The 12,884-nt window shown below is 38.6% G+C and overlaps 1 protein-coding gene across 1 annotated transcript in view; it reads left to right on the forward strand.

Moving 5' to 3' along the window:
- PCNX2 (pecanex 2) overlaps positions 1 to 12,884 on the forward strand; it is a 156,460-nt gene that overhangs the window by 130,258 nt on the left and 13,318 nt on the right. Inside the window, exons 26-28 of the mRNA XM_051614230.1 lie at positions 545 to 798; positions 4,554 to 4,787; positions 6,862 to 6,965. Coding sequence (XP_051470190.1) covers positions 545 to 798; positions 4,554 to 4,787; positions 6,862 to 6,965 — 592 coding nt within the window. The remainder of the gene's footprint in view (positions 1 to 544; positions 799 to 4,553; positions 4,788 to 6,861; positions 6,966 to 12,884) is intronic.

The following is a 12,884-nucleotide window of genomic DNA, read 5'->3' on the forward strand; positions in this document are numbered from 1 at the left end:
ACTGCCACAAGTGCTATTCATTAGAGATGTTTAATCTGAAGTACTAGAGGACAACCAGAGAGAGAACAACCCATTGGATATTATTTTTGGAACCTACTTTCCAAGATAGTTTGCTAAAACTCAGATTTTATAAGTGCTCTGACACACTGTAAAATCTTTCTTTGCATCCTGTATGTTATTTGAAGAAGCAGAGTGAGACTTGGATCAATTTGCTTCATGTGCCTAGTGGAGTGAGACTTTCTAGTGTTGCTTCCTGGTGAGTTTTTATTAGGGCAGAAGCTGTGGCCTGTGGTTTAGCTCAGCTCAGAACTGAATGCCTAGAATGGATCTTTTTTGGGTTTTATAGGTGATAGTAAATAAATAATGTACAGCTCTTTATTTGCTACTGCACTTGGATCAACTGGCACATCTAATTTGTTGTTGTAGCCCTTTCTGTTAGATTAGAAGCATATAGATTCAGTCATACTTTTTCAGTTTGGAAGAAGTCCTTTGTTTCCTCCTCCCCCAGTAACTGGCAGCATACTCTCTTTTTCTCACTGCCAAGGGACGTATTGCCAGCAGAGAGAAGTGGAAGCTATAACAGAAGGAGATGAAGACAATGAAGGCTGCTGCTGTTGTAAGCCCGGGCACTTGCCTCACTTGTTATCATGTAATGCAGCCTTTAACCTCCGGTGGCTGACGTGGGAAATAACGCGAACCCAGTACATCCTGGAAGGATATAGCATCATTGATAACAACGCTGCAACAATGCTGCAAGTGTTCGATCTGAGGAGAATACTTATCAGATACTATATCAAGGTAAACTCTTTGATAAGATGGACTGCACTCACAGACAGATTTGTCAACAAGAATTAATGCTGCCTACCTACTAGAACATTTTTTGCTTTATATTCATACTTTTGCACTACTGTCAGCCAGACTGACTTGGTATTAGATTGGGGTAACTAACTAGTGTCTCCTTTTGCTACATTTAATTTTGACCACTTATACTTAGTAAGTACAAGTTAGTACAGAAAACTGCAGGCATGCTTCAGCAGAAACAAAGAAGGTAAGTTAATATCCTCTAGTGATAAAGTCAGAGGAAGCATTCTTACACAGCAAAGCTTCATGAACAGTTTGATATTTTTTCTTGACTTGGCCTTTCCACTGTTTTTTTCTGGATGGGGGGGAACCAAAAAAAACCAACCAAGCAAAAAGCTGTTGGGAAAAATCTGAAGAGCAGTTTCTCAAATGTACTTTTTCAGTAGTGCAAACCCCCTTCTTACCTGCTGTTTTGTGTTTACATATATACCACAACACATTTGAAGTTGGTTTATTCCATTGGTTAAATAGCAATTCATTTACATCACTTCTGTATTTGCAGTGTTATTAAGATCACAAAGATCATGCAGATACTAATTTGTCAAAATAATTGAACCTTATAGTCTAGCAAGACAACATCTTCCTCTGCCAAACACTTTCTTAAACTGAAATGAATATGTTGCTACTATTACTTTGCTTTACTTTTAAAGGTAGCCTGAATAAATCTGAATGTGAAGTAATACAAGCTGATTTGTGATTCAGCTTGATGGCAAATGAGCCTGAAAAAAATCCCGGTCTAAGCTGCAATCAAATCAGTAGCTCGTTAGTTTAAAGCAGCAAAGAATTGAGCTTCATAAACTGAAACTATTTCAGTGCCATCAGGTCAACTAATGTGTACAGGACTTGTGGAAAATGTGAGGTTCATAACATGGGAAGTAAAACTGAAGTTACTTTAGGGCTTCTGGTTCTGGACATACCTGAGGTAAGATTGCTTAGACAAACTTTTGTCCCATATAGTATGGGACAAATAAGGTTAATTGATCCTGGTTTGAGTAAAAGGGAGGTGGGTTACACAGCTGAGGTAAGCTGTGGCTCTAACTACTGTATGCAGATTTTGGTATGTTCATCACCTGTTGCTTTGAAGGTGTAAATTGAATCTCTCTAGGTTGGATTTAGTTGAGCCAGTACTATAATACTGCATTTACAGTCCTTCAGTCTCAGAAGGGTGTCAGTCCCTTAATCTACTTCCCTTCTTAGGGAAGGATGAACAGAAAATAATAATAACCTGCTGGCAGCTTTGGTATTAGCCTGGGCTGGGCTCCTCCCCTCAGGAGATTCCTTTAGAATGACAATTCCCAAAAGAAAGCTATATGAAGATTTTCTTCTATTTCTTAAGTTTTTAGTTTCTTCCATAAACAGGAGCTTTGATAAGATTTGGTAAAATCCTTACTGCAGCCTCAGAGGGTGAGAAGATTGTATTGTGTGTCATGTCATCTATTGTCCTGTTTATTTAGTACTTAACCTCCAGAGAAACAATATCAGAAACAGAGATGAGAATTCATTCCTTCCCCAGCTCTTTCTTATGGGAGAATCTTTAACTGTAAAGACCCTGCACAATTTCACTGGGAACATTTTAAAGCCCTGACACTTCATTTTAACAGCATAGGAAAGTAATTGTAGGAACTCCTGTTAATGCAGTATTCAGGTCACACAAATCACAAATTCAGAAAACACTTAGGCTGGAGCTTTAGCAGGAGCTCCACTTCCATTGCACTGAGCATTTGGAGTTCTGCTAGTTTATTCTTTGTAGTTTGCAATATTGTAAACATTTACCATATTATTTTTGAATTGCCATATAGCTGAGGATCTACTTGTGCACAAAACATATCTAGGAGGAGCTACTAAGAACAGAATTTAATCAGGTGGAAGAAATTTTTGCTGTTTCTGTGTCTGATTGCGAGCCTGATTTTTTCCCAGCTGAATTTGCTTCTTTGTAAACACAGGTGAGAATAATAAAAAAGCAAACTCCATTTTGAAGATCAACAAAGACAGTGTATGCTTTCTTGCAGTTCTCCTGTCCTTCAAGAATAATTACTGTGTTGGTCTTTTAAACAATGAGTTGCACTGAGCATCGTATTCCTAATGTATTTATTTCATTTGCAGTTTCATTAACAACCTAGAAAGGCCTATATTTCTTCTTATAAAAGGGTTTTTATTCTCCACAAATACACTGGGTCAGTTCCTGTGGCCCTTATACATATATTTTGAAACAACTTCCTGCCCAGCTACTGTGATATTTTTGCCTTGTGCCTCCTCTGTCTCTTCTCAATAAATTGTTACTTAAATGTCTTTTAGTATTCAAGAAGTCTCATTTGCTCAGTACTGTGTTTGCACCTCCCATTGTTTCTGCGTGAGTCTTTTTTAGAGAGTTTATTTTTCTCCTCATGCCAAGAAATTAAGGGTCCATCCTCAGTCTGTATCTGTCTCACTTGTGTTTTTCCTCTGGAGCTTAATTTTCCTCTTGCTTGTGTATTTTCGTACAATTTGGAAGACAAACAGTGGAGGGCATCTGAGATTTTTAAAAGGGCTGGTAGTGCTCTGCCCTTTTTAATCCATCATATTTTCATTGTGTACATTTATTTACTTAATAATATTTCCATGGCATCAGTAAAGTAGAACTACATAATGTTCAGTCATGTTCACTTGCCCCTCATTTGCTTTGGAATCCAATTTTAAATTAATATCTTCTATAAAAATACAAATTATAATAATAAAAAATTATAATGGAACTTTCCAACTGATGCCACTTTCCTTTGCAGCACCAGAACGTCTCCTGAAGTTACATATGCTTTTGAAAATATGTTTTAAATTTAATTCAGACTGATTATTTTTTAAGTATTGTTTTATTATATATATTATTTTAATGGCTCCAGTCACAGTGGTTAGAAGAACTTAAACTTAGAAAATCATGCACAGATAAGAGACATGAGTCTTGCTGCTTTCTGATATTTCTGCATTTGGTAAAAGAGCTCCTGCTGAATTCTATTTCTCCTTCAGTGCTTTAAAAGCAAACTCAGTTACATCAGTTATCAGCTTCTTAACCCCAACATATAAGAAAAAAATCCAGTTTTCTTTACTGGCCTCAGCAACAAATGACAGTAATGCTACTAAATGCAGGAAGAAAACTGCAGTTGAAATGGGTTTTAAGACTCGCCTTCTACACATCTGTCAGATCTCAGCTTTGTGGTTGAATCATGGTGGAACTGTTTATTAAAGAATTAGGAAAGCCTTGTCCTCCAGAAAACAAGTAGTCCATGGAGGAATTAGAGTCCTGTTTTGAGCATGTGACCATCTACTACTAATTTTTCAAAATATTTATGAACTTCTAGCAATACCACCTTGGTGCTGGTATTGTTGGCGGATTCTAGAACCCCACTGGTACGCAGTAATCAATGTCCTTGAATGCTGGAACTCTGTATTCTTAGAACAGTCTATTTTTTGTATTCATTTTCCTGTAAGGCAGAAGGGTATGAAAAATATTATGTCTTTTTCTTTTGTCTGCTATTTAGATATCAATTATTCTTGTATTTCTAACTTAAACAGTTTTGTGAGGCAATGATGCCAAGCAGTAAAGAACAGGAGAAATATGTACCATTATGGGTAGTTAGTGTGGTACTATTTATTTTGTTCTGTTTAAATATATCTGCTTTAATCAGAGAGAGAGTGACTAACAATTTCTCCTTTCTCAACAGAGTATAATTTACTTCACAGCAACTTCTCCCAAAATCCTTGACTGGATAAAAGATGAATCCATCCAAAAGATACTGCAACCTTACGCAAAGTGGCACTATATTGAACGTGACCTTGCAATGTTTAACATTAACATAGATGAAGATTATGTTCCGTGCCTCCAAGGAATAACAAGAGCTAGTTTCTGCAGTGTTTATCTGGACTGGATTCAGTTCTGTGCTAGAAAAAGGGTGGAGGTAAGCTTGTGGGAGTTTCGTAGTAGTAGTAGTTCTAATTCCTGGGATAGGAGTTAAATGATGCATCGTCACTCTTTTATCATAGAATCATAGAATGTCTTGGGTTGGAAGGGACCTATAAAGGTCATCTACTCCAACCCCCCTACAATAAGCAGGGACATCTCTAACTAGAACAAATTGCAGGGGTTAGTCTTTTAATACAGAATCAATTCCTTACTGTGCACACTTCCAACACGATTAATTTTGTCATCCCTAGAAAGCATGGATATAATAAGTGTTCATAGAAGTAATACTGGAGTGGGCTCTGTTCAGGGAATGTGGTCATTCCTTCAGAGTTGCCAGTGTTTGCGTACATTTGTCAAACACTGCTGATGTTTGTGTACCCTTTCCAAACATTTGCCTGTGTTTGGTTGTGGTCTTGAAATGGTAGGGAAGTGCATAACTAACTCTCTGCTAGTATAGGTCACCTCCGAGAGCTCATAATTCAAATGTGAAACATGCCAAAAAATCATGTGAAATTACCCCGCAGCTCTAGAAGGTCAAGGGCAGGTTTACAGCTACACATTCACGTGCTTTGAGCCACTCAGATTGCTGATGATCAGCAATCATTTGTCAGAAATGCACTACCATATTTCCTTGGAATACTCAAAATAGCCCAGAGGGAGAATACAGTTTCAAACAAGCATATTCCCTTGATTTAATAGCCTGATTATTGCTGATAATAGCAAAACTTGAGAAGTGTATCTTTCCTGGCCAACACATGCTCCTATTTGTGCATTTTTCATTCAGAACCACTGAGTGCACATCCCATTTGCTACCACTGACCTTAGCTGGTGTAACATTGCTGAATCTTAATGTTTCTTCTCCACCTCGGTTCCTTCTCATGTCTCTTACCCTAAATACAATTGCACCAGTTCTGTTTTCATTGGATTGTCCTCTGAGCCTTCCCCAATGTGTCCTCCTACTGGGAATATTTAATCTCTTTTGTTTCCCACCTCTGCGTCTCAGCTCCCAAGTTCTGACACAAAGAATTGCAGTGGTGGTGGGGAAGCCACTGTTGAGTGATGCTTTTTCACTTGTTATGTGGCTGAGACTTTCAAATAGGATAATAGATTTAGAGATGCCCAATAGACTTGAAACTTCTCAGAGTTAGACTTAAAAGGTCAAACAAGTGCCACACACACATATATATGGGTTTACATTATTTTACCTCAGTTTTTGCAATTGACTAACTATACTAAAGTTCATGTAGGGGGTGAGATGTAAAAAAGCTTCACTGAACACATAGTCCTGGAAATCAGTGTATTTTGTAGGAGGAGCTACATTCTCCATTATAACTGGCTTCAGTTTTAGAGTCAAAGCAAGCTGTAAGAAATCTCCTATTACATAGGCAGAAATAATAGTCTGTACCTTCCTAAAACCTCACATTCATCTGGGGTTGTTTCAGTTTTTTGTTTCAGTAGCAAGGTTTTATTTTTGAAAAACATCAGTAAAGAAACTCTCCTGAGCTAATAAATGTCAATGAAATGTTTTGACTGCTTGCTAAAATGTGAGGTTGATGTCATCCATGGTATACAATTTAAATATATCTTGTTATTCACTAAAAGTGTGTTCCCCCAAACTTTTCCAAATAGATTCTGGAATATGTGAGAGATTCTGTTCTGGAATATGTGAGAGATTTCATATGCACTGTGTCCCATGGAAAGGGGTTTGGCTGCCTCTATTGCAGTGTCTCTCAGCAGTAAGGAATCTGCTCTAGTTTAGAATGTCAGATCTGGAAAAACAAAAATCCCATGAAAATCACCACCGCTGCCACAGCCCCCCATCCCTTGGGATCTCACCACCTGAGATTGCAATGTTCTGTTTCTAGCCAGTGGGCAAAATAAGCTTGTGCTTTGCAGAAAGCCTCTGATGGCAGTGATCTTCCTTCTTGTTCTGTTTAATTGCAAAGAATGCTTTTGTGTGCAGGTCCAGCTACAAGCGAATGTTACGAATGTTACAATTTATAGTGTTGTAGTGCTATTAAATATGGGATTTGCATTTGGAATGACATGCTATTCTTAAAACCTTGTAGCACCTGGACAGCGATGAGGATTCTCCTTTAGTGACACTTTCCTTTGCCTTGTGCATACTGGGTCGAAGAGCTTTGGGAACTGCAGCTCACAATATGGCCATCAGGTAATTTTAAGGAACCCTTTTTCCTCATTTTCAAAGCAAAGACCTTTTTGTCTTTTTTCATTTAATGTGGAATCTCAACAAATTAGATCAAAGCGAAATCTCTTTCCTCCCTAAAATAATCTGTTTTCTGCCAGTCCCTGGACGTCTTTTACTTTGTTAGTTCACTTAATAACTAATATCAGTCTTGATTGCATAGGGTAAAACAGAATTTTGCATTGAAAAATAGATACTGATGGTTATTGCTTGTGTTCACTCACACCTGGTCTGGCTGCTGGAATGGTGGCTTCCTCCAGAAGGGGAAGAAACTGCTAAGCCATCTGACAGGTAGTTAGCTAAATAATAATAAATCCATAAAAGTCCTCTACTGCTTCAGGGCTGTATCCCCTGTTCCTTGTGCCACTTCATTCTGGTGACCAAGGAAGGGAGAACCTTTAGTCTCTTGAGACAGCAGCTTAATCAGTTCTTAGTCTACCTTATTCATTCATTCATTCATTCAAAACACTTCTTCCTAGAAAGTCTGGCTAATTAAAATATGGTTGGTGAAGTTTTTTCCTGGATATGCTCTTCACCTTGCCTTTTTCTTAGGGATTCTTAGGAGTTTTGAGTTGTTTGGGTTTTATAAAGTCCAATTTATGCTGTTCTAAGTGTTCAGCCTGAGTAATAAATTTTATAAGTAAGACATTTTATTAATGAAATAATCTTTTCCTTATAAAAGTCTAACTTCTTTCCTACTTTTAGGTTTTTATTAGATGTATTAGAACTCTCTGTGTTCACAAGAGTTTAGCAGCAGTACAGAAGATAAGTAACTACAGTCTCTAAGTGACCTTGCTGTATTGGCACAAAACAGTGAATAAAGCTAGCTAGCCCTATACCAGTGTGCTCCTTAGAGAGGATTTGTCTTGCTAACAAGCAAACAAAGACAATCTGTGCTATTTTGAATGCATTTTGTGTTGTAAGATTAAACAGTCCTTTAAATATTCATTTTAGCTTTGCTATCTGTTAAGTCATTTGAAACATCTGTTTTTATGTCTCCCTCCTTCAGTCAGTCACACAAAATGTTCATGGCTGCTTCTTTCTGCTTTCTAAAGTGGCCTTTTTTCACCACCTCTTTTCTACTACACTTTGCACATTCCCTTCCTGTTTTCTGCTGGGTTGAGTTTCCTCTCCCTTCATTTCTAGGCACTCAACTTAGTGAGACATAAATATTTCTAAAACTGCTCTGTATTTTTGATGATCTAAATGTTAGCTTTTGGGGACAAACCAGAAAAGTTGATGTGCGTTTGTGAATTATTTATTTATTTATTCATGTGGGGGTTTTTTGAGACAAGATTGAAATGAATTTGATCAGGGGCTGCAAGAGATACAGCACAGTGATATTAGAAATGCATCTAAAAATATCACAAAAGCTTCCTAAAACTGTCATCACATTGCATGTACTTTCCACAGGATCTTAAAATCTTCATTACAGTTTTTTGGCACTAGCACAGATACAATAACAATGTCACCTATTTTTATTGGCTTGTGTGGTCAGTAGTTAATGGAAAGAGATAATATTATCAGAGACTTTCCAAAGCTTAAAATGGAAAGTATGAATGTTGAGAATAATTATTTGCAAAGTCTGCTGTAAAGATTTCAATAATAATTGCAGGAGTCAGCTATACCATATCTTTTTAAAAGCTGGAAAATTGCCAGCGAACCAAATTAGGTTATTTTGGTGAGTGGATGCTCCCTACTCAAAAATAATTTTCTTGGGGAGAAAAGGCATGTAAAAGAGGAAAAAATGTGGTTCTCATAAGCACTGCACAGCTCTGTCCCTGTTTTTCTAAATCTGTTCTGTATAATCCTGTATCTTTAATTCCTGATTTTCTTTTTATTAAGAAAGTGGTCCAGGGAAGTATTGAATAATTGTATTTTTAAATTTATTTTTTGACATAAAAAGGATTAAGTGGAACCTTCTGTCAGTATCTTTTTCAGTGATACTTGACAAAAGCTTTCCCTAGAAAAGTTTCACTGTGAAAAACTGTGTCACTTACCCACCTCGTTAAATTACCTTTAATACATTTCAACTGTTAGAAAGATTATTATTTTTTTTTGGGGGGGGGGGTAAAAAGTAACCTGAGGAGCACAGTTCAAGTTATAAATTGCTACAGCTACAACACACGAACTTAGCTTGGTGAAATACATTTATTCTTGTCTTTAAAAAAATTATATTTATTTTAATCGACAAAAATAAATTAGAAGAAATCATTAACTAAGGAGCAAGATGGTTATGCTACCCTCTGACATCAAGGCCTTTGTAAACAAAAATCCCCCAAATACATTCACTTCAGCACAAAGGGCAGCACTTACTATACTTACTGTGTTTACTGCCTCACACAGATCTTCTTGACTTATTTAGACATAAAGAAGCATTAAGTCAGCAGGACTCTGATAGGACTACAATCATATGGCATGCCAGGGGGAAGGAGACTTCATCCAACACATGCAATGCTGCTGCAGCCAGGAGATGTTTCCCAAGATTAACTTCAGGCACTGAAGGCAGGTTTCCCTCCCTTCTCTCTGTGTTTGATGGAGATACAACAACTCTTAGGGAGGGTGAATTAAAGCATTATGGTTTTAAACTGGAAGAGGGGAGATGTAGATTAGACATTAGGAAGAAATTATTTTAGTGTGAGGGTGGTGAGACACTGGAACAGGCTGCCCAGGGAAGTTGTGGATGCCTCTTCTGTAGAAGTGTTCCAGGCCAGGTTGGATGGGGCTCTGAGCAATCTGATCTAGCGGGAGGTGTCCCTGCCCATGCAGGGGAGTTGGAACTTGATAGTCTTTAAGGTCTCTTCCAACCCAAACCATTCTATGACGATTCTACGATTATTGCTTGTCCTTGCTATGAGGCTGTTGCAGGTTCAGTCAGACTGGGAAGAAGTACTTAAGGTCTTCAGTAGCTGGAGGAGTCAAGGTGATGCTTCACAGTCTTTTTCCTTGAAGACATATCATGATATTTTGGGGACCTTTTGTAGCCTACTGGTTCTGAAGAGGGTTTTAGTTTTCTGCAGAGATGGTGTCAGAACCAGCGTACCTGCAGCTAGCTGTGTGCATGAGGGGGATGTACTGCATGTACAGCTGGTGGGAGCTGGCTGACTGTGCAAGTGGTCAGGGCTCCTAACACATGCTTTGTCACGCATTATTTAGATTACTCTGGTAGGCACCGAGAAATGACCCTGAACTTCATCTTGGGACTTTGTATTAATTCTGCCTGTGAAGCATTTTGTGTACAACATCGCTAGAGGTCTCACAATGAGTTTGAGATGCAATGGCCAGATAGGCATTGTAGTCTTCCCCTCCTCACACTCATTGCTATGAAGTGTTCCAGATATGTCCAACATGAACAAACTAGCCCAGAATCTGTGCTCCGTGGTCCATGTTTTATCCTCAGGGGTAATTGTGCAGGTAGTAGGAAACTTCCTCTGGACAAAGTTTATTCCTTACTGTGTCTTGAGGAGTGACAGTCATCCAACTGCTGCGCAGAAACAGTAATGCAAAGGTAATGTTACACTGAGCTGTGCACTATAGAATTGAGATTCAAGTTTACACCATGTATGTAAACTATCAATTTGCACTCATTTACACATGATTTTGTCTAATCTATTAATCAGTAAATGTCACTGTGTAAACCAAGATTTTAAATGCTCTTATATAACGTATGTAAATAATTATTCAGTGTACCTGTTCATGTAAATGTAGTAGAAACCCAACATTAACACTAGATTACACAATAAATGCATTCATTAACAAGGCAGATCATTGCTATGCAAATCACTTGCTCTTTTAAACTGTCATTAAGAAGCATCCTGCACAAAAGGCAATTTGAAGAATGGCATGACATTACCATTCATTTATTCACATATGAGGGATATGTTTAAGTGTGTATTTGTAAAAAAAATACTTAATAATTCTATTCGGCCACTAGACCTACTAGTAAATAAATGTTTAGTACACATTTCAAATTTGGAAAAATATAAAATTATCTTAATAAAGCATCTCTCATCAGATACTTCCAACATGATGAAGCCTGCACCAGAGTATCTTCTGGGCATTACCACTCAGTGTGGACAGAGGGTCACTCCAAGGAAAGCCTCTGCCTGGAGGAACCACAGCTCATGCTGACACCCAGGGAAGCATCTGGCTTCACTTGACCCTTGCCTCCAAGCACCACATTGCACTGCCAAGCATCTGAGGGGGCAGGACATAGTGCCACAATACTGCCAGTGACGCTGCGTTGCTAGTGGGAGCTCCAGCAGAGGGTGCAGCTCTATGCCTGCCAGAGAAAAGTTTTGACTCTTAGCTCACAACCACAGTCACTTAAAATACACATTTAGAGGGGCTACCATTGAAAATACTTCATTCAGGTGAGCTGTGACAGTCAAGTCATGCTCACAGGCATGCATGTTTCTTTATTCCTTAAATAAAACTACAGTTATTATTGGGAAAGGACTGTAAACCTCAGACAGAGGGTGGGTTCTGGTTTGCAAAATACACACAGATTTATTCACCATCTCATTAGCCTTCATCCATACTGTTTTCAGGCTTGCATCAAATGTTTTTAGTTTCAGCTGTTGGGGCAATTTAAGAAGTGCAGTAGGAGGGAGTATTTGCTTTGGCTCTTTTGCCCTCCCTCTGGTATTTGTGGTGCTACTTAATCCCCTCCTTTCTGCATGTTCAAGGGCCTGATGGTTCCCACACACCTACTAGCCTTGTTCTAAAATAGCTTGCAGTTGTGACGGCAACTTTTTGGGCTCTTGCTTGGCTCAGGGGTTTAGATGTGTTGCCAGAGATTGTTACGTCTCTTCCTGATGAATGTAATTTCTTTTGCATGTGAATTTACCTTAACTAGTTTTTTAAATATTTTGAATGAGCATGTAACTACAGCAGATTGCTAATTGACATACGTTAAAACTTGATGAGGAAAGCAGCAACAACCTTGAGTCAGGCCTGAGATCAAAGCTGTTGGCTTTACAGCTTCCTTATAATTTCATTAGAGATTCAGGAGAGAGCACAACAATGCTAAGAATAACAACAGCTGTATCTTACATGGATTAAGAGCTGTGTGTTACAGAAATAATGGCTTCAGATACTCTCACATTATGGGCAGAATGTACCCAAAAGCCTCATTACAATTGACAGGAGAATAAAAGATATCCATTGTTGTGTGAATACAGCAATCTCCTCCAGACCTCCCTGGTGGAAAATACGATATATCAAATAATTGACTTTCAGCCTCTCACAACTACTGCCACTGCTGCTTTGCTCCCTGTAGCAGTCCTAGGTGTTCTTAAAAATGCTGGTTAAGAACTTATTATGTAGAAGGATGAGAAATGGATGAGTCTTCCCTAACTAAGTACAGTGAGAACTCTATGTGCTTCCCTCTGCTCCCTCTGCTGATGCTCAGCTGTCCTACTCCTGGCCTGTCTTTCAGGAGATACTGCTGTTCACAGCAGCCTGTTTAGCATGTGCTGATACCTGTAAGACACTTTGATGTGAATGCAAACTCTTTGTCTGCTCTGGTGTTCAGATTTGGCTCTGGGAGCCTCTGATAATGTAAAAAACAGTTCTCTTCCCTACCTGCTCCTCCCTTCATCCCCGACAACTTTTCAGAGCAAATACAGAGGGTGTTACTTCGGAAAAAACTGTGTTAGGTGCAGAGTTTGGGGCAGTTTTTTTCAGCTTCATCCTTGGAAGAATATTTAGATACAGAAGTGTTTTTTACTAGCAAGGATTCAGCTGTGTTTGCTGAATGTTGTCTAGTGGGTGAGTGAAAAGGACCCTTCCTGACTCCTAACCTGTTCAAAGGAGGTTAGGTATTTAATCACGCTGGCTGCACCCACCATTCTCCCCCACCCAGCTGCTTTATTCTGGGGCTTT

This window comes from Apus apus, chromosome 3 (assembly GCF_020740795.1).
Source record: "Apus apus isolate bApuApu2 chromosome 3, bApuApu2.pri.cur, whole genome shotgun sequence".
Taxonomy (NCBI): Eukaryota; Metazoa; Chordata; class Aves; order Apodiformes; family Apodidae; genus Apus; species Apus apus.